The sequence below is a fragment of the Dermochelys coriacea genome, chromosome 1 (assembly GCF_009764565.3).
Source record: "Dermochelys coriacea isolate rDerCor1 chromosome 1, rDerCor1.pri.v4, whole genome shotgun sequence".
In the NCBI taxonomy this organism is placed as follows: Eukaryota; Metazoa; Chordata; order Testudines; family Dermochelyidae; genus Dermochelys; species Dermochelys coriacea.
The window spans coordinates 199,187,085-199,214,614 of NC_050068.2; the positions used below are offsets into that span (position 1 = coordinate 199,187,085).

General features: G+C 43.5%; 1 protein-coding gene across 3 annotated transcripts; it reads right to left on the reverse strand.

Annotated features, from left to right (window-relative positions):
• Positions 1 to 4,682: 4,682 nt before the first annotated feature.
• On the reverse strand, positions 4,683 to 27,530 carry GPR161 (G protein-coupled receptor 161). Of its 3 annotated transcripts, none has more exons than XM_038417803.2 (6): positions 27,382 to 27,530; positions 19,544 to 19,955; positions 16,982 to 17,706; positions 14,072 to 14,176; positions 10,714 to 10,833; positions 4,683 to 6,829 (listed from the first exon to the last, which is right to left on the reverse strand). In XM_038417803.2, exons 1-6 carry the CDS (start codon positions 27,497 to 27,499, stop codon positions 6,582 to 6,584), a joined length of 1,728 nt encoding a protein of 575 aa, XP_038273731.1. In that variant the 5' UTR covers positions 27,500 to 27,530; the 3' UTR covers positions 4,683 to 6,581. The 3 variants fall into 3 exon arrangements, with proteins under 3 accessions (XP_038273731.1, XP_038273734.1, XP_038273737.1); XM_038417806.2 differs by lacking the exon at positions 27,382 to 27,530 and adding an exon at positions 25,197 to 25,376; XM_038417809.2 differs by lacking the exon at positions 27,382 to 27,530 and adding an exon at positions 22,653 to 23,200.

Consider the following 27,530-nt stretch of genomic DNA (forward strand, 5'->3'; position numbering starts at 1 on the left):
AGGACTCAGGATCTGACTCACCCTCTTAGCAGGATCTGCAGTCAGAGGGGTCACTGGCCTGAGTGAGACTAATTTCTGCGTGGATCAAAGTGAGCTTGAACCTGAGTCGGAGCTGGGGCTTACTGTGCTATGTAGACGTACCCTATGATAAGATTCCCGAAGTGGGAGACCATTTAGTGCCAATTGTGATAATAGTTATGTAATGTAGAGGCTTGTCCACTGAGAAATGGACTGAAACAAATCAAACTCATTGAAGCCTTGTCTACATTGGACTTTCCCCCTAAAATTTCCCATTTACGCATACAACAGTGAAGTTCAACCCAGAGGAACGAATGGTGAGAGCACTTGAGTAGACAGGACACAAAACAGACAATAGAAAATAACTCAGACATCAGTGATGTACTGGATTTGGACCAATGACATGGTGGTAAAAAGTTCCATATACCACTGGCAGACCTTTGAGCCATCCAGCTCCACCACGTCTTGTTTTAAGATACTTTGCTAGAGCCAAACTATCATCAAGGAAATTGCCTCTTGTTATTGCTGAAACTATGCTTTAGGTGAAAAAAGTTTCAGTGTACATCCACTTTTATTTTTCAAAGTATTAACAAAAAAGTTAATGTATCCATTTTAACACTTCAAGTTAGGGGAGCAGGGGAATACAAAATGAATATAAAAGTACCAAAAGTATTCTTTAGTCAGAATATTATTTCAGTTACACAATACTGTGCCTGATAATAACATACAGTACCATAAAAATTACACAAAAATGGGTTAGCATTGGCCAACACTGATTATAGCTATTTTAGATTGTCCTCTTACTTCTGTAAATCCACAGTCAGAATAGTTCCTTTGATTTGAAATGATCAAAGCTTTTTAAAAAATATAGTATTTAGAGCCTGATTCTCCTTTTGCATCAGTGTAACTCCATTGACTTCAGTGGAGTTACGTCTGATTTATGCCAGTGGGACAGAAGAAGTAAATGCTAAGAATATCTGCTTTTCTCTGCAGAAAGGTTACAAACAGGGGGGGGCGTATGTGTTTTTTTAACATATTTATCACAAATATAAACTACTGTTCCACACTAAAGTACTACTCTCATAGTAAACTCTCATAGTAAACTGAAATTTCCATGGATTTACACCAGTGTAACTAAGGTCCGAATTTTCCCCTTTGTCTATAAGAGGGTGGACAAACTATGGCCCGCGGGCCAGATTCAGTCCGCCAGCTGTTTTAATCCGGCCCTTGAGCTCCTACTGGGGAGCGGGGTCTGGGGCTTGCCCCACTCCGGCCAGGGAGCAGGGTCGGGGCCACTCCATGCAGCTCCTGGAAGCAGCAGCATGGCCCTGCTCCGGCTCCTACGTGTAGGGGCAGCCAGGAGGCTCCACTCTGCACACTGCCCCCGCCCCAAGCCCTGCCCCCACAGCTCCCATTGGCTGGGAACTGTGGCCAATGGGAGCTGCAAGGGCGGCGCCTGAGAATGGAGCAGTGTGCAGAGCCGCCTGGCCGCGGCTCCGCTTAGGAGCCGGAGAGGGGGACATGGCTGCTGCTTCCGGGAGCCACTTAAGGTAAGCGCCACCCGAAGCCTGCACCCCTGAGCCTCTGCCCATGCCCCAACTCCCTGCCCCAGCCCTGATCTCCCTCCTGCCCTCCGAACCCCTCAATCCCAGACCGGAGCACCCTCCTGCACCCCAAAACCCTCATCCCCAGCCCACCCCAGAGCCTGCACCCCCAGCCAGAGCCCACCCCCCGCACCTGACTCCCCCGCCCCAGCCCGGAGCCCCCTCACACACCCTGAACTCCTCATTTCTGGTTCCATCCTGGAGCCCGAACCCCCAACCAGAGCCCTCACCCCCTCCGCACTCCAACCCCAATTTTGTGAGCATTCATGGCCCGCCGTATAATTTCTATTCCCAGATGTGGCCCTCGGGCCAAAAAGTTTGTCCATCCCTGGTCTATAATAATGGATGAAAACACATACCTAGCATGACACACCTAATTTGTTACTTGCTGATTTGTGTTATTTGAGGAATGAGAGGAGGAGGAAAAATGTCACATTCATATGGAAACGATGACTCAAACTTTAAACGGATTGGGTGAGATTCTGATCCCATTAACACTGGTGTAAATCTGCATTAACTCCATTGAAACCAATCAAGTTTCTCAACAGGGAACTAACTAAAAGTAGAATGTGTACCACTGGGTCTTATTTTTTTTTAAAGTTGGAAAACATATTTCATAAAAGGTTATAAAACATGGTCTCAGGAAAACTATCTGTAGGGGTGTCAGACATTGCGATTTATACAGAATAAGGGACTTTCTAAAGCCCTGATCCAGGCAGGTACTTAAGCACATGAGTTAGTCCCATGAAGTAAATGGGAACTACTCCCATACTTAACGGCATATGCTTAAGTGCCTTCCTATACTGGGGCATTAGAGATTTTGAAAAGGTTTATTTGCCTAATTAAATACCACTTTGTGTAAGGGTGGACTACATGCATTTTGATTTGATAGCTGGCCATGATGTTTGGAACCAGGCTTCCAGGGTGAAGTGGCATACCTATAGATAGTAGAGAGATAGGGGGCCTCTGTGCATTTGCTACTGGCCCCCCATTGGTCCCTTGGATGCATGTAAATTTGGGGGAGGAGGAGGGACCCACAGCCTGTTCCAAGGGTGGGGTAAAAACACACCCTCTTCATGGAACAAACCTGACCATAATTGCTGCCTATCCTCACAAGGGGGTTTCTTGCAGGAGGGGATAATTGAATCATAAGAACATAAGAACGGCCCTACTGGGTCAGACCAAAGGTCCATCTAGTCCAGTATCCTGTCTTCTGACAGTGGCCAATGCCAGGTGCCCCCGACGGAATGAACAGAACAGGTCATCATCAAGTGATCTATCCCGTCACCCACTCCCAGCTTTTTGCAAACAGAGGTTAGGGACACAATCCCTGCCCATCCTGGCTAATAGCCATTGATGGACCTATTGTGCATGAATTTATCTAGTTCTTTTTTGAATCCTGTTATAGTCTTGGCCTTCACAACATCCTCTGGCAAGGAGTTCCACAGGCTGACTGTGCGTTGTATGAAAAAATACTTCCTTTTGTTTGTTTTAAACCTGCTGCCTATTAATTTCATTTGGTGGCCCCTAGTTCTTGTGTTATAACAAGGAGTAAATAACACTTCCTTATTTACTTTCTCCACACCAGTCATGATTCTGTAGACCTCTATCATATCCCCCCTTAGTCATTTCTTTTCCAAGCTGAAAAGTCCCAGTCTTATTAATCTCTCCTCATACAGCAGCCTTTCCATACCCCTAATAGTTTTTGTTGCCCTTTTCTGAATCCTTTTCCAAGTCCAATATATCTTTTTTGAGATGAGGCAACCATATCTGCACACAGAATTCAACCTCAAGGTTAAATCACATCTGCATGCAGTTATTCAACCCTAAGGTTAAATCACAACATGAGTTAACTCCGATTGCCAGAAAAAGATAGAATATGACAACTAATACTGGAGGACTAGGGACATGGTTGCAACCTTATGCAATATGTTCCATGCTTTTGTTTTAGTCTTGAACTATGACTATCTTTAATGGCACACTGTTGAGATTTAAAAAAAAAATCCTCTGCTATGTAATTAGTAACACCTTTGATTATCAAAAATTAAAGAATTAAAGAAGGGGCACGTCACTCACGTTGAAGAATGAAACTAAACTGCTCGCTTTCACAATGTACTTCCTTGTACTCTGTATACAATTTTGTAAAATGTGTGTGTTTCTTAGTTATTTCTCTAACACCTCAAACTAGAAAACACTGATAACAACAACAGCATTACAGGGAGGGTGTAAGATGTGTTTTGTTTTGTTTAGTAAATAAATTATTTAGTAAATATATTATTAATAATATGTTAGTGAAATTAACACAGTGAGCCAAATTCAACCCTGGTGTAAGCAGGTGCAAGTCCTCAGATCTTCACAGGGGGCTGAATTTGGGTTAGTGTCTTGGTGCGTAAGGTGCTCTTTATGTAATGCTAACTATTTTGTGCTTTCATATGCGCCTTGGGGGCTTTCCCCCCATGCTTATGCCTTTGGGCCAGAATCTTGAAAATTACTTCAACGCAACCTAATGGTGAATAAGAGTGAACCCAATCCATCCAAACTATCCTATGGTTGCCCCTTTAATTCAGGCTCCTTATTCCCTTTCCCTTCAATGGCATTGTTGGTCAACTTGTTTTGCAAGGGTTATAAAATAAGTGGAACATTAAGAAATTGTTTCTAACAATCTGATGGGCTATTATACCGTGTGTGTTCATACAGACAGCAATTAAAACAGCATCACCTGTGAAAAGAAATCCAGTGGCCTAGCTTTCTCCCTGCATATTCATCTCACAATGGCAATAATGACCTCGGTGCAGGGCATTTCCTGGCAATTGATGGGATTATAGATTCTTGAACATGTGCCCAGAGCTGTCAAAAGATACATTTTATACATTGAAAAATTAAATAAAGTCAAATGAATGAGTGACTGAGGTCAGTAGGCTACTTTTCAGGCCATCAGCTCCTCACAATCCTCACAATCATGCATCCGATGAAGTGAGCTGTAGCTCACGAAAGCTTATGCTCTAATAAATTTGTTAGTCTCTAAGGTGCCACAAGTACTCCTTTTCTTTTCACAATCCATTGTTATTAACTATTTCATTCCTGAATATTTTGTAACTATGCAAAACACCCCATTTAGTGGATTGTAAAGGTCTCAATTCAACAGTCCATCTTTATTCAGCAAATCACATGCTTAATTTCAAGCATACACTTAAATCCCATTGACTTCAATGGGACATAAGCAAATACTTAAGTTAGGCATGAGCTTAAGTGCATTGCTGAATAGGGATGGATTTATGCATGTACTTGAATGCTTTGTTGAACTGGGACCAGAGAAAGGTGTGATCTAGTGGCTTAAGAATGGGATTGAGTTTCATGAAATCCAGAGATCTTACCTTCTGATATTCTGTCTATGGCCTTGGGTAAGTCACACCAGCCAAATTGTCACAAGAGCTCTCTAATTTTCAGGTTTTAAGTGCCCAAACTGAGATGCCTTGTCCCTGATTTTCAGAGGTTTTGAGCATCTGCAACTACCATGTGGGCACTCAAAAACTGAGTCACAAAAAATGAGTGAGCACTTCTGGCAAACTTGGCCCTTCACTTTAATGCAGGGGTTCTCAAACTGGGGGTTGGGATCCCTCAGGGGGTCATAAGGTTATTACATGGGGGGTTGCGAGCTGTCAGCCTCCACCCCAAGCCCCACTTTGCCTCTAGCATTTATAATGGTGTTAAATACATTAAAAAGTGTTTTTAATGTACAATGGGGAAATCGCACTCAGAGGCTTGCTGTGTGAAAGGGGTCACCAGTACAAAAGTCTGAGAACCCCTGTTTTAATGCTTCAGCAAAAATGGGAATTATACTGCTTACCCACCTACCTGCCTCTTGGGTCTAGGGGGCTGTAAAGATTAATTCATTTTTGTACAGCGCTTGGAATATGAAAAGTGCTATATAAGTGCTAAATATTGTTATTTTAAGATTTAATGAGTTAAACTCCAAGAAATACTTGTACTGAGGTAGCTATTGCTTAAACAACACAAAAAGATATACTCCCTCATAAAAATCCAACTCACAAAGCTTTTCTGTGTATAAAGGATGAATCCAGTATAACGTCAATATTAAGTGGCAATACAGTATTTATATTCTATGTCATCCTTGTTTAATCTCAGTGGCTGTACAATGCCTCTAAGTAAAAACAAAACAAGGAAAGCAAATTGTAATTCTCATTGAGAACTAAAAATCCCCAAACAAAATCTGTCCATCTTCTAAAACTATTTCTGCCATCTTTCCAGTGCTTGTCTGCCTCTACCCATTACATATGTGAGAATGATGTATCGGCTCTCTGTAGTAAAACATTTGTCCAGTGGAACAAAAGCAATGTGTAATATGGCCTCATATTTAGCATTCCCATGGTTGCACAGTCAAAAATATAATCCACCACCAAAGGTGAACAGGACAGTAATTTGGATAAAAGGGATCCTGGAAATCTGAAAACTAGGCTCAGATTTTGTGCTTTAGTTAAATCCATGGTCCAAATTAACACTGTATATAAAGTTCCCAGTCAGTAGAGCCATCAAATTTCCTCTTTTAGGGATTACATTGATAGCCCCATGGGTCAGGAAAAAATCTCTACAACACCATATATAATGCTGCATGGTTTTTGTTTGTTTGTTTGGATTTCCTATGAAATATCAGGAATTGGTCACTGAAGGATACTTGATCTGATGGACCAGTGATTTGGTCCAGTAAAGCAAATCCTATGTTTTTATGTGCTGTATAATGGATAAAAACATTACACAAACACATCTACAGTACCCTGAACAGTAAGTAAATACTGTTCTAAAATATAGATGTATGTATTTAAAGACAAGTATTCAGGTATTTTCAAGTGTTCTTGACTAAAACACTGAAATTAAGCCATTTAAAATAATTATTACTATACTGGGTCCTACTTAGTGGTTTCTTCTAGTTCAGTGCTCTTGTCAAATATTCCCTTCATCGATGCTTTGCAGCTGAAGTCTTTGGCCAGCTTGGGCTCTGCCACCACGCCGTGCACTCACATTGCTGCCTTGTACAGTCCGCGAAGGAAACAAAGATCCTGGTAAAGCATCTTCTCCAAACAAGCTGATTTTTACATCAGCTTCAATAGCTTTGGCTAAACTGGATGCATAACTGTCCAGAGATTTATGGACTTCAGCTTTTACATGGAGAACAGAATTCTTTGCAGCTTCTAAAGAAAAAAAAAAAATGAAGACAGAACAATTAACAATAACATACCATGGCTGTGCAAACATCCAAGGGCAAATATTTGTCTTCAGGACTGCAAATGTGTGATCATGTCTTCTACAAATGATTACTATTGCTACTAATAGTACTTTATGCTTCCACACATCTTTTGTCTAAGGATCTCAAAGCACACTATGAACACTAATCTTCACAATATCGTCATGTCAGGTAGAGAAATTATCCCCAAATCACAGATGGGAAAACTAAAGACTGATGAAGTAAAGCATTTAAGCACATGCTTACCTGATGTCAGATGGATTACCCTCGTGTTTACATGGGACTACATGCTAAATACTTTGCTGGATTGGGACCTACGCACAGAAAAGGTTATTGGCCTGATCCTGCCAAAGTGCAAAACTTCCACTTATTACATCTGGCACAGAATTAGGCCCTATGGGAATTACATGATCGTGGGAAAGAAATAAGTGACAGAGCCAGGAATAAAACTCTTGAGTCCCAGTTCCCAGCCCCTTCTACTCTAACCATTAGTTTTGTACACAAGGGAATTCTCAATTTAGTTTAGACCAAAATTTCACATTTTGTTTACATAAAAGGGGAACAACACAAGAAGTCACATAGCTCATGGTATGTTTTAAACTTGGTGAACACCAAACTTTGTACATATAGCAGAACCTCCCTGTTCTACACTTCACTGATCTGCACAAAAACTGGTAGCCTACCCCTACATCTCAGGAATCCATTTAGACAGCCTTGCAGAATTGCTATAAATGTCTGTGAGGCAACGCACACAAGCTACTTGGCTACCCTGTATCATTATGAGGTGAATAGTGGAAAAGTAATGATAATTGCCAAATAAAACCTCAAATCAATTCACCCTAGAGTGAGTGTGTGAGTAGAATTTTGCTAAGATGATTTTCAGGAGATGCTTCAGAAAAGCTCTCATATTAATAAGACTCCATTATTTTTGGCAAAATATACTACCGTATGTGTGTACTGTAGAGTCTCAAATATTAATGCTAATAATAAAATCAAAGGTAATAACAAGTACATTGTGTAATGCATTGTGGCTGTTTTTATACTGTCCTCATTCACTTATGGTTTAGTAAATTCAATCACTTGCAATTGACCTCCTAGTTATTAGCCCAAATTAAAGAGGATCTGCTCAAATTAAATCAACCCTGCAGTGTTCTAAAGCCAGTCCCAGCAATATGTTGCTAGTATTGAGAACCAACATGTGAGCCTAACTAGAAAAAAAAATGAAACTGATTTGTCTAGTTTCCCTGTCCCAGCTGAGACAAATGCAAGGAGCAAACAAACAAACAGCATAAATGGAGAGAAATACATTCTTTCCCTTTAAATTCTTTAAACGACACAGGTAATGGACAGGAGAGACAAGAGGCAGGCAGTATATGGAGAAAATAAACACCTGGGATGGCAGAAAAAGGTGGTGGAGTCATTGTGGGGAAAAAATCCAATGGGGAGTAGACAATGTAAATGGATAAAACCCCAGGAAAGGCTGTTGTCCCTGCATGAATGAGGCCCATGCAGGGAAGCCCCATTTCTGATCCTTGATCTAGACTGGAACTATCTAACAGAAGAAAGGCCTGTTATTAAGCTTGTCTATCCAGGGCAATGACTATCCCTGAATAAAAAATAGTGTACCCCCAGATCAAGGGCTACTCATATTTTGAACTGGAAACTGCTATTATCTATTAACTCGAATGGTTTTGTCATAGCGCTGCAGGGGTGTGTGTGTGTGTGTGAGTGAGAGAGAGAGAGAAAATGCCTGGCCCCAGAGCATGCTAGTGCTTCACAGGGGATGCCTGGAGTAAGGTCATCACTGGGGTAAGGTCATTCAAGGACCTTACACCAACGGAGGATGGGTTGTACCTCTGTTCCATTCCACACGCATCTTCCCCATCTCTATTCTACCCTGACATCCTCTCCATCCTTTTATTCTGAGAGCATAAAGGGTGGCAGAGCTGGCTGTCTTTACCAGCTTTCTGCAAACAATGAGTTCTCCAGCACGGGGAAATTCTCCACCAACTATCTCCAGGCGGTTGAAAGCTTATGCAGCACAAAGTGGCCTTAGCTCTGCAGAGAATCCAGGCCCATGTTTGACATGCTGTACTCCTTGTGTAGGCCTTTGGTTTTAATTAACAAAGATAACACGGGCTCTAGCAGAAATATGTTATGCACCACTTTGGCTTGCTGTGTTGGATCATATTAAAGAAGTTCTGTACTAAGATCACAAATGAGCTTGATTCTCCATAGTTTAAATTCCAGGGTATTACTAATTAAGAGGTCTCTTGGTTTTTGGTACTGTTTCTCTCCCTCTATGTGTGAAACTTGCAAGCTACTAATGGTGTTAGTACATTCTAAGACAGAGTCTGTTCTCAAAGCAATTCTTTGTAACAACAACTACTCACATAGAGAGAAACTCAAAGCAATACTCTGTAACAACAGAAACAGCACCCAGAGACTCCCCGCCCTTTTGTTGTATTCATCTCGCTTTGTTAACAATTGTGATTAAAATAGAGATAGAGGATGTATGTGGATGGATGCTTGGTGTGGATAATAACTGAATGATCAGGGAGGTGCCAGCCTAAGAATCCAGTGTCCATCGGCTGAAGAAGGCGTCAAGTGGAAATAACAACGGGACCCCCGGAGGGCAGACCGGAATCCACCCAACAGCCTCAAGAATGGGAGAACCAAAGAACAAGATAACATCTGGCAGCACGGAGCCATCAGGAATGTGCCATCTGCGGATTGATTCAGCAACAGCATGAGGAAGCAATTCCCATAGACTGGCATAGGAAGAAATTGCTATCAAAATGGACTCTAGAAAGTGAGAACTTTGGGGTCTGATTTTGCAAACCAACTTTCAGGAGCACCAGATGAGCATCTGACAAGGCCCTGCTCCCTCCTCATGTCCAGGCCACCTGGCCAGTGGCTTGGCATGAGCAACTCTAAGGCTGGTAACTATAACAACCTTGCAGAACCTGTGTGTGTGTGTGTGTGTGTGTGTGTGTGTGTGTGTATGAATGAATGTATGAATAAACATGAAATTGAGTGGAATGTTATAGCTATAACTAACTGCTTACTATGATTCTTTCTGTATTCACAATAAATGTGGCATTTTGCCTTTTCCCCTTAAATAAGATCCTGCTGGTTTTTATTTTATTGGTATAACAGCTGGTACACCCCAAGCTTCCTAGTATTCCCATAAGAATTTCATACAGTTCTGAAGAGCTCTCTTTTGTCCCCTAGATTGGTTTGATATAGTGTGGTGCAAAAGCAGATACCATTATATCAAACCACACATCTGTCAGGGATTTCACATCATGCCTACCCGAATAAGAAGAAAAGAAAGAGCAGATCTTAAAAGGAAGTGGATGGATGGCAGAAAGACAGTTGTAAAATATACCCTGCAAGTGAGTCCAGCCTCACCTCCCTGGTTCCAGAAAACATGCACTTCCCCTCCTTCTATCCACCTACCAACCGGCAGCATCAGGATGGAAAACAGCAGGGAGAAGCAGCTCAGATGGCATGGGACAGCGTGTCCACAGGGATGGATGAAGTAACTAATGGGAAGTCAGAGCAGGCAGCAGTGGCAAAAAATGAGGGACCCAGCACTAAAGGATGGGGTGAGCAGAAGTTGAGGCCTCTCAAGAAGGTTGTAGAGGAATCAGCAGAAGGGAGGAATCAGAGCACCTATTAAAAGGGGAAGGATGAAGAGCCCAGGAGTGATACTTGTCCTCTGTGTTTTAAGGTTTAAGAAGGGAACAGCTATGTTTGGCAGCCATCATGGAGGTGCAGGGGGGTCATCCCAGGTGAGCAGCATTACAGTATCCATCCTAAACACACCTTTGATTTGCTCCACTTCGTCTTCAAATGTCACCGAACTCCTCCGTCGATAGGGATAAACGTAATGCGAGTGATGAGCTCCATCCGAACTATAATCCTCAAGCAGCATCACATCTGTCCCTGAAATGCAGAAAATGTTGGAAATAATAATGACCCCTGAGAAGACAAACATAAAATTATCGGAGGAAATTAACTTTTGAGTTTATAGCCTTGAGCACCTCTCTTCAAATATTGCCTAAAATGTGCTGATGCATTATCACTCTGCATTCAACTGTGATGGGCTTTCAGACAGGGACAGGGCCAAGTTACTACTTGGTCTTAATCAGAGGTTAATCTGAGGACAACTCCCTGCTTCTCCTGAGCAAGAGGATTGTCTACAGATGGCATTATTCAACAACAGCTACTCCAAAATAACTATTCCTGAACAACGTCATAGATGGGCACACTTATTCTTCGAAAGTGGATCAAGCTAAATAGGCATCTGTCCATGCATGGAGTTCTTCTGGAATAGCTATTGCCTTTTACATTCACACTCTACCTGAATTAATTTTCAAGTGTGGACAAGCCCTTACAAACTGGCTACTTGGGAGACAGACAGTGGGGGATGCCTATAGGAAGATCAGATTCCATATTCAGAATGGATGGCAAGCCAAGCTGGGGAATGTTCTGATCCGTCTATTTTGCCTTTGTTAACTCATTTTGTTTTCTTGTCACAAACATTATTCCTTGAGGAGAACACCTGGCTGACTGATCCTGTTTTTTTTTCTGCCGAGGCATTCTACCACTTTATGGGTATTGATCTCATGAACACTATTTCACCTACCTGCGTTTCCTCCATATTATTTTGGTACAAAATAAAGTTTACCTGTCATTGTGTGCAGAACACTAAACTCAATGTCTCTGCCATGCTATCACATGAAGGGCCAAATTGTGGCCTGGCTCCTCATTCCAGTGCAGTTGTGGCTGAGTACAGACACTACGAGTATGTTTACACCGCAATTAGACATCCAGGGCTGACCTGTGCCAGCTGACTCAGGATCACGGGACTCGGTCTGAAGACTGTGTAACTGCAGTATAGACATTTGGGCTTTGGCTGCAGCCTGAGCTCTGGGACCGTCCCACCTCACAGGGTTCTAGAGCCCGGGCTGGAGCCTAAATGTCCACCCTGCAATTAAAGAGCCCCTTAGCCCAAGCCCCACGAGCCACAGTCAGTTGGCCTGGGCCAGCTACAGATTTTTAATTGCAGTGTAGACATATCCTATGACAGTCAAAGAGGCATTCTGCCGCCCTAGCATAGAAGCAGACAGGCCGCCTCAGGGAGCACTAGGGGAGCATGCTGTGTCAGTGCTTCTTACACCTGCTGCTGAAAGGCACAGCATGTGCTTCCCTGAATGCTTGTGACACTTTACTTTTGGCCCAGATACTTTTGTACTCTGATGATGGCTCGAAAGCTTCCTACAAGAGCCATTCAATGTTTTGTAGCTTGTCCCAAATCATTCATCTGTCAGATTATACCCTCTGCAGACCAGGGCTTTGTGCCCTCTTCACCCACATGAGTTCATTTGATTCCTGGATTTATTCTTATCACAATAGCCAGAGGGTCCAGGACCAATTTATAGTAAAGGTGACAACACACATCCATGATGAATTCCATGAGACAAGACACTGACCTTTACCAATGATTTATTTAGCAAACCTATTTTTTTAAATGAAGGATGGTCCAGAATTGAACTGTGATATATAAATATTTCCATTCCATCCTGTCAAATGCCTTCTCCAAATACTTAGTAATGAGAGAGTGAGCTACCTTCTTCATGGACCATATTAAATGAGTGGGATATTTTTAATGTTCTGTGGTAATCATCTGGGGTATTGACGTCAATGGTGCAAGATCAAAGCCCTACTCCATCGAAACCCAGCCAGCCTGCAATGGATGGGTAGAATTAGGAAGAGGACACTCCAGTCCTTGGGACAATATTTTAGCATATATTTTTAAAACTACATTGAGTAAGGAAATTGGCCTGTAATTCTTCCCCAGAAGTGGATCCCTGTCTATAAGTGATGCTAAGATAGTATTTTGACTGGATATGGGTGATCCTATATTATCTGCCTCATTAAATACTTGATCTATAATAGGCATCCCTTGATCTTTTCTCTGTATACATTCTTTTGGCTTGTACTGTCTGAAAAGCCTCTCTTCTGTCATTCAGGATGTTCAATGAAGTGGGATATTTCCCAATTTAAATTCCCTAACACTGGGGCTCCTAACAACTTATATCTTTGTTTTGGTCAGCAGTGGAGGCCTCTTAGTGCCTTTCTTCAAGGATGATAACACAGGATGCTAATGCATCCGATGAAGTGAGCTGTAGCTCACGAAAGCTTATGCTCAAATTAATTTGTTAGTCTCTAAGGTGCCACAAGTCCTCCTTTTCTTTTTATAAAGAGAAGAGTTTTCCATTACCCTTTATCACCTATAGCTGCACTTAAGCCAGCAATTCACCTACAGAATGAACGGAGTAGTGATACCTTCATGAAAAATCCCACCTTGCCAGCCTCCTTCTCCCAGTCAGAAGCAGGCATAGAGCAATGCAGAGCTGCAGCTGTCAGAAGAGTGCTCTCTGGTGTCTGTAGAGCAGAAATACTCTTTAAAATAGATTGCAGGTGGAAGTTTCGGGAAACTTTCCTCTGTTGGTAGTTAAAACCACAGCCACCCTATTACCACCGCTGGAAAATTACTGGCAGATCACCATGCCCTTTTCCAGGCTACTGCTCGAGAGATCCATGACAAAGAAGGGAAACTTCCATTCTATAAGAGAGGCTCTAGCATAGAGTGGCCAAATGAAATCTCCTATAAGCAGGAAGTGAAGAGACCTATTTCCCCAGCAATTTGCTGCTTAGCTCTTTGGGGGGCCAGGAAGATCACTGTAGGGGGAAGGAGAATAAAGGAATGGGAAAAACAGATTATCTTGCTCCTAGGAAATATTCACTAGGGAAAGAAAGTATTCTCCAAGGCCGAACAGTATTTTCATAGTAGATAGCGCAAGATTAAAAATACAGAGGAGAAGCTAAGGCAGGTCTGCTCAGGATACCACAGGACAGTGGTTTTCAACCTTTTTTCATTTGCAAACCCCTAAAAAATGTCAAATGGCATTACGGACCCCTTTGGAAATCTTTGACATAGTTTGTGGACCCCCAGGGGTCTGCGGACCACACGTTGAAAATCACTGCCATAGGAGATGCTTAATGTTATTGTTCACCTACCAAAAGATATCTGTACATAAATACAGACTGTCCACAGAATTCTGCAAGTAAGCTGCAAGTAAAATCTTTCTGTCTGAGAAAGGAAAACAATAGTTACCTGAATCCTGAGAGTAGCTGAAACCAGTGTCCCCTGTGCTGCTGCTGTTTCCTAAAGGCCGCCCACCTGCCATGAGAGCTGTGAGATGGGGAGATAGTCCCAGATCTGCAAAACAGTTTAATCATCACTGAGTTGTGCTCTGTATGGTAGATCTACTGTAATGATAACATCTTCAAATACCCCTCACATCCGAGTGCCTGATTCTACCCCCCAGCTTTCCCTTCTCCCCACTTTTCCTGTGACAAGACAACAAAAACCACCCTCCAGAGACCCAGCTGCCAAACCACCTGGACTTCCCGTCTTGCAATATCATGTCACCAGCTGCCACATGCTCCTGGATTCTTTCCACATGGCAAGACTGCTGTCTACCTCCCCACAACAATTTGCAAGTATGTGCAGTTTATCAGGAGAGCTGATTATATTTAGAAATATATGCGCTCAGGGCTAGAAAAACTTATCAGACACCCTCTAGCCAAAGGATTAAATCTAGCAGCCAGAAGTAGCTATAAAAGACAAATGTATTGATGGGATGATGACTAGTGAGGATCAGCTAATGAGCTAGTTTCCAGCTTCTTTGCAACCCTCAGATGCTAGAAAGGGGGAAAACACTGGGATTCTTACTAAGGCACAGTCTTAGGGTCTTGCTCAAGGGCTCCACCTTTTCTATCAGCCTCTGGCAAGTAGGGGTCTGATAAATTGGAAGCTGCCCAGCCTACTTTTGCAGCTGGAAGGAGAAAGAAGCTTTCTGTCTTTTCTTCCTCAGCTATGCTTCCACTCCTTCCAGAGCCTATCTCTGAGAGCGACCTGGCTTCTGCAATGGGGATGCAGGTTTCCAATGCCCTCAGCTTCCTTCCATGTTTTACGTCCTCTTTCCCCACTAATAATTCCAGAGCCTGCCTCTACATTTAGCCCTCCCAAGCAGTACCATGAAAGTGAAAATTTCAAAGAGTGCTGAACTAGCAATCCTGAAAATGATCAGAATCTTACTAATTTCAAAGTGCTACAATGTGGCAAAGCTCTGAGCAGCAGCAGAGTTACTGGTGGTTCCTGTCTGCAGACTCAAGAAGACACTATTGCACTGGAATGGTTTAATTACATTTAAAAGGTTTTCTTCACAACCAGAAGGACTAGAAACTTAATTTAAACAAACAAGCACTCAGCTTTTTTTAAGTCACTAGAAAAAACTTGCCGCTGGTGAGACACATGGATTTTTCAACCCCTGTACGTAGTTGACATATATCAGGACACTTAGTCCCAAGGAGTGGAGGGTTATTGCAGATGAGAGGGAGGTGATGGGCTTGCCCCAGCTGGAGAATTTAAAAGCTTGTGTCTAACATCCATAAACTCTTATTAGGCCTGGTCCAAAACCCATTGAAATTAAAGGAAAGTTCCCATTGATTTTGATGGGCTTTGGATCAGGCCCATCATGAGAAGGGGGAATGTTCTGCCTTTTTCTAAGAGGAATACAAATTTTACACTTGCAGAGAGTAATAAAATTTGTGTATCAACAGCATATTTTCCTACCCTGCTACACCAAGGCAAACATAACTGCTTGCCAGCAAAGATACAGATTGGTCTAGGAGGCCTCCCAGAACATAGAATACTTTTAACACTAAGAAGCACTTGGAATTAGAGAGTGGTTCTAGGAATCTGAAGGATTTTCTCTGAGATTTTTATACAAAACTACATTGGCGAGGAATAGAGTATATTATTAATTACCATCAACCTGACTTGGTGCTGTACGCCATACAAAAATAAAAACAGTCCCTGTCCCATATAGTTTACAATCTAAAAGGCAGACCAGAAAAAGGATGTGATAGACTGGGATATCTAGAGATGGAGATCACAATTTTTGTAGGTTTTTTAAATTATAAACTTACTGCTTGTGAGCCTTGTGGAAGAAGTAGATTTTTAAAGGGACTATCGTTAACTTAAAACTTCCACTTCTGTCTGTAAATTTTTTACCTGATATTGTTACAAGGAACACCTAAGATTACGGTAACCAAATGATATTAGAGAAAAAATATTTTCTTTATATTTTTCTGTTTGTTCACTTCTTGCATCTGACAGCACTTTGTGTCTAGTTAATTTCCCATGCATGGTTGGTCAATTTCATACACCGCTTGCATTGCCTTTTCATATGGCAGGTGGTGGTGTTTTTCCCCCTCTCTCATGCTCAAAAACAGACCATCATTTTAACTTTCCAAAATATTTTAACCTCAGGAATAGACCAGGCCTGAAAAAGGTTAGCCCAATAAGTAAAAGTTTGGGATGTTATAATCAACTGAATACATGGACTTAGAATGGGAAGTTTGAAGCAAGGTTAACTATAGCTATTGTTACAGCTTTAGCTAAAATGACAACCTTAGCCAGGAGAAAGGCAATACCACTTGGAAAACATTTTTATATTAAACTGGAAACATTTATACTTTGCTCCTGAAAAATATACTGGGTGTGATTCTCCATTCTGTGACATTGGTTTTACACCAGTGTAACTCCACTGAAGTCAACAGAGTTACACCACCACAAAACCAGGCAATGGAGTGGAGAATCAGACCCACTGAGTATATTCATAGCATAAGAATGCTCAGATTTGGATAATTTGAAATAGTGTGTGCATGTGTGTGTGTAGAGGAGTCTCAGCAGGGGAGAAAAGAAATTATTTTGATTAGCCCCAGGGTTAAATCTTCTCTGCCAGGGAGAATTTAGCTGCATCAAGAAAGGGAGGTGAAGTCCCATCAAAGGCAGGGAACTCATCACAACTTTCCTTCAGATGGGAGGTGTAATTTGAAAAACGGTCCCTTAAGAGCTCCCTCAAATACATCACTAGTTAGTATTTGTACAGCCCTTGGAAGATGCCACATGAATGTAGATATTAAGTATCAGCCTCAAGGGAAGAGTGTTTGTTACCTGTGATCCTATTGGAAATGCTGAATAATCTGGCTGTCCTATGACGCTGAACAAATGACTCCCGGTAATACCGGTCCCCAAAACACATTCCTAATAGTTCTTTGCGCACTGTTTTGTTCCAGAGTCCATAAATCAGTGGATGGCAAATGGCACTTGAAAAAGATAACCATGTTGCTAATGTCTCCAGAGCAGGAGAAATGCTGTTTTTCCCCCAAAGTGCTTCTGACGTAATTACTATCATGTAGGGCCCCCATGTGATCACAAAAGCACCAATGACAACCAAGATGGTTATGAAAGCTTTGCACTGATTGGCTGAGTAGACAACCCCTTGGAAAGCATTCCTTCGACTGCCCGAAGAGGAGGTGGAGGTGCTAGAGTTCTTTCTCCCATTCATCTGAGCATCCTCCTCTACAATGACCACGCTACCGCAGTGAATCTTGCGCGCTTTAATCCTAGCCACGCGAAATATGAATCCGTAGCAGATCATCATAACCAGGAAGGGCAGCAAAGCACACCAGATCTGCCAAAAGGCTGTGTAGCCTGCCTCCTTATGCCACGCAGCCACACACATCCATTTGAATTGATCGAACTCCAAGGAAGACCAGCCAAAGAGAGGAGGAAGACAGCCAATGAGGGAGTGTAGCCACACATACACAAGGGCTACAACTGCTCTGTTTCCTGTAATCTTCATTGGATACACCATTGGATACAAGACAGCATAATACCTGGGAAACACAAAAGGAGACATCAGTAGCATCATAGAAAAGTACAGTAAGCAAAGAACTGGGTTTACTGATTAAGATCCAACTCCCATTGGAGTCCAGGGAATGACTTCCCCATTTCTGCTCCCCAAACCTCAAATGAGGTTAGAGGGACACTTAAAAAAAATCGTATTTCAAAAAATTATTTGTGGACAAGAGCTCAAAAGTCAAGAAGTGTCCAAGATCAAGCAGCATATGCAGCCTTAATTCTGCCTACTGATCATAAAAACATGAGAATGGCCATAGTGGGTCAGACCAATGGTCCATCTAGCCCAGTATCCTGTCTTCCGACAGTGGTCAATACCAGATGCTTCAGAAAGAATTAATCCTGGTGTGAATGCATTATTGTAATGAGGTTTACAATTATACATGATTACATACAACTACTCAAATGCTATGTTATTATAGCATCAATTGATTTTAACAATCTTGCATGTGCAGCATCTTGAAATATTAATTTAATTATTTTTTACCTTTCTATTTCACGATTTGACGTGTAATTGCAGGGAGAATGTATTATATTGGGGAGGCAGTGTTGCCTTCCGGATAGTGCACTAGACAGAGACTGAGGGGACCTAGGTTTAGCTTTGCCACTGGCCTACTTGATATCCTTGGGTACGTCACTTCACCTCTCTGTGCATCAGTTTCCCAATCTATAAAATGGGAAAAATGATACTGAGCTCTTTCGACTCCCTCCTGTGCTTCGAGATCTTCTGATGAAAAGTGCTACACAAAGAGCTAGGTATTATTAATCACTACAATTGCAGTGGTTTCCAACCTTTTCCATACCATACCCCATGTTACAACAGAAAAAAGGTCTGGAACCCTGCACCATCCATCTAGCCCAAAAGAAAGGGAGGGAGAGCATGACTCCCCGGTTGAGAACCCTTGTTATATTGTATTGTTTGAAAAATAATATGTAATTTTGTTCATGCAACCTTAACTCTGACTTTTCATTGTTTACTCATGGAACCTTCACATTCTCTTACCAAAACTTTTTAGATTGATAGATTTATAGATTCCAAGGTCAGAAGGCCTGTGTTCGTCTAATCTGGCCCCCTCTAGAACTTCCCCCAAATGAATTCCTAGAGTAGATCTTTTAGAAAAAAGAGGCAGCCTTGATTTAAAAATAGTCAGTGATGGAGAATCCACCACAACCCTTGGTAAGTTGTTCCGATGGTTAATTACTCTCACCATTCAAATTTTACACTTTATTTCCAGCCTGAATTTGTCTAGCTTCAACTGTCAGTCATTGGATCATGTTATACCTTTCTCTGCTAGATTGAAGAGCCCATTATTAAATACATGTTCCCCGGTAGATACTTTTAGACTGTAATCAAATCATCCCTTAACCTTCTCTTTGTTAAACCAAATAGATTGAGCTCTTTGTGCATCCTTTGATTATTCTTGTGCTCTTCTCTGAACCCTCTCCAATTTATCAACATCCTTCCTGAATTGTGGGCACCGGAACTGGACACAGTATTCCACAGCAGTCACATTGGTGTCAAATACCGAGGTAAAACAACCTCTCTACTCCTACTTGAGATTCTCATGTATGCACTGAAGGATTATATTAGCCCTTCTGGCCACAGCATTGCCCTGGGAGCTCACATTCAGCTGATTTTCAATCTTTTTCAGAGGCACTGCTTCACAGAATCATTTTCCCCATCCTATAAGTATGGTCTAGATTCTTTGTTCCTAGATGTATACATTTACATTTAGATGTATTAAACCACATATTGTTTGTTTGTGCCCAGTTTGGAATTAATCACTGCTATTCATAACAAAAAGAGGAGCTTACCGATCTATAGCAATGAGACCAAGAGTTAGCATGCTGGCCGAGCTGATCAGCATATAAAGCAGGGCAGAAAAGTTGCACCAAACTACTCCAAAGATCCATTCCCGCCTGATGGAGCTGGTGACGACAAAAGGAAGCACCAGGACAGACAAAAGGAAGTTGGACAGTGTCAGACTGAACACAAACTTGTTGCTCAGCGTAAGGAGGTAAGACTTCCGATAGAGGGTGACGACAATCACCAAGTTGCCCAAGCAGATGAAAATAGCAATGACGATAATAGCAATCGACTCGGTGACTCTGACTGCCCTGTCTTCCTGTGCTGTGAGGTTTCTCAGGCCCTTCCCATTGCTGAAGGAGGAGTTGATGCTCATTGTCAGAGCACACATTGACAGAGCAGACAGTACATGCTTGGCAGCTGGAACAAGGAGAAGAAAAACACATGAAAACATTCACCCAAACAATATTGTATTTTCCATGTCTACAATATCTTTTATTCCAGGATCCCAAGGTCCTTACCAACATTAATCAAGCTTCACAACGCCCATAGGAGGCACATAACCATTTTAGATTTGGAAACTGAGGCCCAGAGTAGGGACTTGACTTTCCTGAGGTCACACACAAGTCAATGGCAGAGCCAAGCACAGAACCCAAGAAGGAGGCTGATTGGAAAATAGGGGGGAAATTTTGAAAACATTTCATTTAATATTTTCCAGGAGTGGAAGGGGGCCATTATTTCAAACTTTTGACTAGCCCTGCCCATGAGTTCTAACTCCCAGTCATCTATGCCAAAAAGCTTTTATGAAAAGAAACAATAATGGAGTTATAAATGGCCTTTGTTGCTCTCTCTTTATACAGATTACAGTTTATGGTATTTTACTCTGGTCTGTGGAGCACTTGCTTGTGTTCCACAGAGAGCTGCTAGTCACATGGCACAGGCTCCTCCTCATTTGCAGCTGCTAAATCACATTAAAAAGAACCAAAAATACAGTAAAACATTCTCTTAATATCACTTTTGCAATGACTGTGGTTGCCACAGGAATGTTCTTGTATTGCCAGTGAGCCGGGGGAGGTGGTCCTCTGTGTGACTGTCAATGGGAAATGTGTCCAAGAGGCAATTCCTTTATTAAGATCTCGTCTATGGTATAAAAATGTTTGAGAGCCCTTAACCTAAGGCTTTATCACTTCTCTCAGCTGACCAACACCATCTCCCCCTCAGGACCCAGAAATATTGCTCCTGGTTCCCCTGAGAGCCACTGTGACCTCCCCTTAATGTCTCCAGCAGAGGAATTCCGGTGGGCCTGCACCAACTCCTCCGGGTACCTGATTAGTGGCAGTTCCACAGCCGGCTGCCTCACAAGGCTGCTGACACCACCCTCTGGCCTCAAAAGTGTCACTCCTGCTTAATCACCTTCCCCCTGGCATAAGCATTGGTGCTCCCACTACCGGAGCAGATTTTTCTCTTTCCACAGCCCTGGAAAGGGAATTGGATGAACCTAATGTGCAGCCCTCTCACTGCTGTGTCAGTGAAGCCACACACATACTGAATCCCAAAATCCAGACCAATAACTGAAAAAATAAAAAGGAAATGTCAAAAAAGATTGGCTTCAAATTCATGCAAACTTGGTGTTAGCATTTCTTGGGGACTGGTGACTCGGAAGGGCTGCCTTGGCTGGGACTCCGGCCATCCACCCTTCCCAGCTGGGCACAAATATCCAGAAAGTGTCCTACATCTCTGAGGTAGTTAGAGTTTAAAGGGGTGCTGCCAGCCTAAAAATCATATTTTTCCAAACAAATTTCCTTCCATGTGTTCCTAAGAAAACCTTAATTTACTGACATTAAAATAATTTTTAAAATTGCATTTACTTTTCACTACCAGTGAAGTTGATTGTTTACTGTTTGCATTTCATTTAGTATAGACTATGAACATTTTGCATAAGATCCTGGCTGCTTACGACTACAACTCTATCGGTATAAAGCAGCCAAAAGCCAGCTTCCCTGGCTACTCAGGAAGGATCTCTCCTATGTAGGAGGAGCCTCAGGTGACACTAGGATGACCAGACAGCATATGTGAAAAATCAGGACAGGAGGTGGGGGGAGGGGGGAGCAATAGGAGCCTATATAAAAAAAAGACCCGAAAATCGGGACATCTGGTCACCCTAGATGGCATAGAGACATGGATGAGGCTTGAGCAGGAGTGTCATGGCATCTCAGCAAGCCTAGCAGCTGTAAGGGTCCCTTTGTGCTTTTGGCAGCTGGCACAAATCAGAATAGCCCTCAGGCAGCACGAATTTATGCCAGAGTACTGGAATGATGAAGAACAACTCCAGGATCTGAGAAGTCCAATGGTAGATTAAAGTCACCTTTGCACATTCCCTCTTCAGCTGTGCAGAGCACTCATCTGCCACAAACAAGGATTTTATCCTTTCTCTTTTGTTTATTACAAAGATAAGTTTCAGAGTAGCAGCCGTGTTAGTCTGTATTCGCAAAAAGAAAAGGAGTACTTGTGGCACCTTAGAGACTAACACATTTATTTGAGCATAAGCTTTCGTGAGTAGCTCACGAAAGCTTATGCTCTAATAAATTTGTTAGTCTCTAAGGTGCCACAAGTACTCCTTTACTTTTTACAAAGATAAGGTGGGTGAGGTAACACCTTTATTGGACCAACTTCTGATGGTGAGAGAGACAAGCTTTCGAGACACACAACCTACCTTGTTTCTCTAATATTCTGTGACCAACACAGCTATAACTACACTGCATACAACAATTATTGTTTATTGTCATTTTCACTTTCAGGTGCTCAAGCACTAGCACAATGCTGCAATGGTTGAGTTGCTAGCACTGTAAGAGGATGTTTAAGACCTAACAAAAATCCATTTTCACTAGTTTTAAATGCCACAAAACCCTAAACTGTTTTTAAAAATATACACTCTATTTTGTTTGGTTCTAAACTCCCCCAGAGAAACAAAATAACCATCCTTTTCAATGTAACAAGAACATTTAACTAACAAATTAAACATGCAGAAGAATTTTAATTTTTTAAAAGCTTTTTAAACATCATGATAGGATCCATCTATTAGTTTAAAACAATCCACTTGGAACACTCGGTGCTCACCATTCCACTGGCAGTCCTATTCCTGGACACATGCCCTCTTTTTGGTACATGTACAAATCTTCCCTGCAAATTTTAAAACATCCAAAAGGCAAAAAAAATCCCTCCTTTGACCCTCAACCAACAGAGAACAGAAACATGAGACCAATCATCTAAGCAGTAACTGATGCACTGTGGGACAGTAGCAGGAGGACTATTTGCACTGGGGGTTAGAGCTAATATGCCATCACTTGCTATCCACACAGGCACTGCACTGATGGCAACTGGCTTGGGAGGTGGGGGTTGACAAGGTGGTTAGGTGTGGCAGAGCAAGCACAATCCAAAGTGCTGAGCAAATGCCTGTGCACCACAGGTAGCAGCTGTGTGTGCAGATGCAAGGTCTGCATGTTACAGGTGTACTGGAGGGGAGGCTCCAAATGCTGGTTATCACCCTAATTTCTCAAATGTAGATATGGTCCCACTGAGCAGGCACAGAGATGCATGCAGGTAAGGGCAAAAATCAAGGCAGGGTCCCGCAGATAATACATTTTCTCTTATTCCACCCCTGTGTAGCCAGAGTATGGACTGGGAAGAAAATCCCAGGGGAACACTATTGCTACTGCAGCAAGGGGCTGGGGGTGAGGGAGCACAGGGGAGAGGAATTCTTCTAATGCTTCAGGCTGGGGGTTCTGATGGGGCTTCTTCTCATAAACAAACTACAGAAATGCTACCTAGATAGAGCTACTATAAGGTGGGTGCAAAACTGTTTGGAAAACCATTCCAAGAGAGTAGTTATCAGTGGTTCACAGTCATACTGGAGGGACATAACGAGTGGGGTCCCGCAGGAATCAGTTCTGGGTCCGGTTCTGTTCAATATCTTCATCAATGAGTTAGATAATGGCATAGAGAGTACACTTATAAAGTTTGCAGACGATACCAAGCTGGGAGGGGTCACAAGTGCTTTAGAGGATAGGATTAACATTCAGAATGATCTAGACAAACTGGATAAATGGTCTGAAGTAAATAGGATGAAATTCAATAAGGACAAATGCAAAGTACTCCATTTAAGAAGGAATAATCAGTTGCACACATACAAAATGGGAAATGACTGCCTAGGAAGGAGTACTGCGGAAAGGAATCTGGAGCGTCATAATGGACCAGAAGCTAAATATGAGTCAAGAGTGTAACGCTGTTGCAAAAAAAGCGAACATCATTCTGGGATGTATTAGCAGGAGTGTTGTAAGCAAGACCTGAGAAGTAATTCCTCCGCTCTATTCCAAGCAGATTAGGCCTCAACTGGAGTATTATGTCCAGTTCTGGGCACCACATTTCAGGAAGGATGTGGGCAAATTGGAGAGAGTCCAGAGAAGAGCAACAAAAATGATTAAAGATCTAGAAAATGACCTATGAGGGAAGTTTGAAAAAAAATTGGGTTTGTTTAGTCTGGAGAAGAGAAGAGGGAGAGGGGACATGATAACAGTTTTCAAGTACGTAAAATCTTGTTAGGAGGAGGAGGGAGACAAACTGTTCTTCTTAACTTCTGAGACTAGGACAAGAAGCAATGGAGTGAAATTGCAGCAAGGGCGGTTTAGGTTGGACATGAGGAAAAACTTCCTGTCAGGGTGGTTAAGCGCTGGAATAAATTGCCTGGGGAGGTTGTGGAGTCTCCATCACTGGAGACTTTTAAGAGCAGGTTAGACAAAGACCTGTCAGGGAGGGTCTAGATAATACTTAGCCCTGCCTTGAGTGCAGGGGACTGGACTAGATGTCTTCTGGAGGTCCCTTCCAGTCCGATGAGTCTGTGGAGCAAAGGGGAGATGGGAACTGGTGTGATGCTGCAGGGCAGGGGCGTGGAGCCCAGGTGGGAAAGCAGGGCATCTGCTGAGGTAACCCTGCAGGGTAGGTCTGAGCCCGGCCGCGGGGAGCGGAGGGGAAGTGGGAAGCAGGGGAGCTCCGAGCCGCTCCCGCTGCAGGCCGATCAGCCGGGAAGACTGGCATGCGGCGGCGGAGCAGCTGGGGGCCTCCTTGCCCAGGCCCATTGTCCCCTCGGAATAACGCTTCTTGCCTCTCCTTCGCCGGCTGCTCCGGTCCCCTGGCGTCCCCAGTGAGACGCGAGCTCAGCCCCGGCGCGGGCAGGTCCCGCGGGGCCCGCTCCTGCCCCAGCTCCGCACCGAGAGCCCGGGGCAGCGGAAATGGCAGCGCCTGCCCCGGGCCCAGCGGCCCCGAGCGGGGACTGGGCAGCTCGCAGGGCTCGCGAGACCCCCCCGCCCGAACCCCCCTGCAGCCGGAGATGCGGCGCTCGGCGGCTCCTCTGCCCTGAAATCCAGCCTCCCTCCCGCCACGGGCTCGTCCCTCCTCCGCGCACAAAGGCTGGCGCGGGAGGGAGAGTCCCGGGGCGGGGCCGGGGAGAAGCGGGGGGCAGCGAGACCCCACCCGGGGCCGGGAGAGCCCCGCAAAGGAGGCACAGGACCCCCCCCCCCCGCCCCGCCCCGCCCCGCAGCTGCCATCAGCTCCAGGGAACAAACCGGAGCCCTCCCCCCTTGGTGTGGGGCTGTGGGACACACTCACCGCCGGGCCGGGCCCAGCCGAGCCGCTTCCTCCTTCCCCCGCCGCCTCCGCTGCACTCAGGGGCGGGAGGTTTCGGGTTACAGCGCCCCGGACCCCCCACAGCCGCCGCCAAGAGAGAGGCCCGGAGCAACTGCCCGACCCTCCTCCCTCCATCCCCCTTCCACACATCCCTCCTCCATCTCCCTCACATCCCTCCCTCCAGCCCCCTTTCCTCCTCCCTCCACCCCCTCACATGCCTCCTGCCTTCATCCTCCTTTTCTCCTCCCTCCATTCTCCTTCCACACATCCCTCCTCCTAACCTCCTCCCTCCATCCCCATCTCCTTCCTCCCTCTATGCCCCTTCCACACATCCCTCTTCCTCCCCCATCCCTGCTTTCCTCCTTCCCCCTCTGCGTAGCCTAGTACCTCTATGTCCACTTTCACATCCCTCCTCCTAACCTTCTCCTTCTATCCCCCTTTCCATATCTCTCCTCCTCCTAATCTCCACCATCCATTTCCCTTTCACATTTTTTCCATCCACCCTCCTTTCCACATCCTTCTTTTTCCACCCCCTCCATCCATCTCTTTCCATCTCCTTCCTGTTCTATCCCCCTTTCCAGATCTTCTTCTCCCCATCCCGTTTTCCACTCTGTCCTTCCTCCATTACTTTCTTTTTTCAGAGTAGTAGCTGTGTTAGTCTGTATCAGCAAAAAGAGCCAGGAGTACTTGTGGCACCTTAGAGACTAACAAATTTATTAGAACATAAGCTTTCGTGGGCTACAACTTGAAGCAAATACTCACCAGCAACCACACACCAAAAACACTAACCCAGGAACCTATGCTTGCAAGAAAGCCCAATGCCACCTCTGTCCACATATTTATTCAAGTGACACCATCATAGGACCTAATCACATTAGCCATGCCATCAGGGGCTCGTTCACCTGCACATCTACCAATAAGAAAAGGAATACTTGTGGCACCTTAGAGACTAACACATTTATTTGAGCATAAGTTTTCGTGAGCTACAGCTCACTTCATCGGATGCATCAAATGTATCCAATGAAGTGAGCAAATGCATCCGATGAAGTGAGCTGTAGTTCACGAAAGCTTATGCTCAAATAAATGTGTTAGTCTCTAAGGTGCCACAAGTACTCCTTTTCTTTTTGCGAATACAGACTAACACGGCTGCTACTCTGAAACCTGACATCTACCAATGTGATATATGCCATCATGTGCCAGCAATGCCCCTCTGTCATGTACATTGGCCAAACCGGACTGTCTAAGCAAAAGAATAAATGGACACAAATCTGACATCAGGAATCATAACATTCAAAAACCGGTAGGAGAACACTTCAACCTCTCTGGCCACTCTAAAAGATTTAAGGGTGGCAATTTTGCAACAGAAAAGCTTCAAAAACAGACTCCAAGGAGAAACTGCTGAGCTTGAATTGATATGCAAATTACATACCATTAACTTGGGTTTGAATAGAGATTGGGAGTGGCTGGGTCATTACACATATTGAATCTATTTCCTTAAGTTAAGTATCCTCACACCTTCTTGTCAACTGTCTAAATGGGCCATCCTGATTATCACTACAAAAGTTTTTTTTTCCTGCTGATAATAGCTCATCTTAACTAATTAGCCTCTCACAGTTTGTATGGTAACTTCCAACTTATCTGAATATATATATATATATATATATATATATATATATATATATATATATATATATATATATATTACTTTATGTTCCATTCTATGCATCGGATGAAGTGAGCTGTAGCCCACGAAAGCTTATGCTCTAACAAATTTGTTAGTCTCTAACATTCCTTTCTTCTCTCCCTTCTCTTTCCCACCTTCCCTTCTCTTCTCTATCACTTTCCAATTCTCTTCCCATGTTTCTCCAATCAGCCACCCCCCTTTTCACTTTCTTTCTGGACAGGTATCTTTTCTTTCCACCTCCCCATCTGCCACAACCCCTTCCCTCCTATTCCTTTGACCCTCTGTGTACCCTCTTACCTTCTCTGCTATTCTTTTCTCCCTGCCCCTCTTCATACTCTCCAGACCAAATTCAGAGGTGATATGTAACTTAGATTCCATTAGACTAATTTAGACTCCTGTACACATTGGTATATGTAACTTTAAGTGGATGGGGGAGGGAGAGGGGGGTATCTACATGAGCATAAAGAATCTAATATACATTACCTCTGCATTTGGCCTTCAGGCTCAGATGAGGCATAGGACAGGGAAGGCATTTGCCCAAAATCACAAAATAAGTCAGTGGCAGAGGCAGGAATAGAACCCAGGCATCCTGACTCCTCATTCCTTAAACTTAAAGCATCATGGGCTATGGC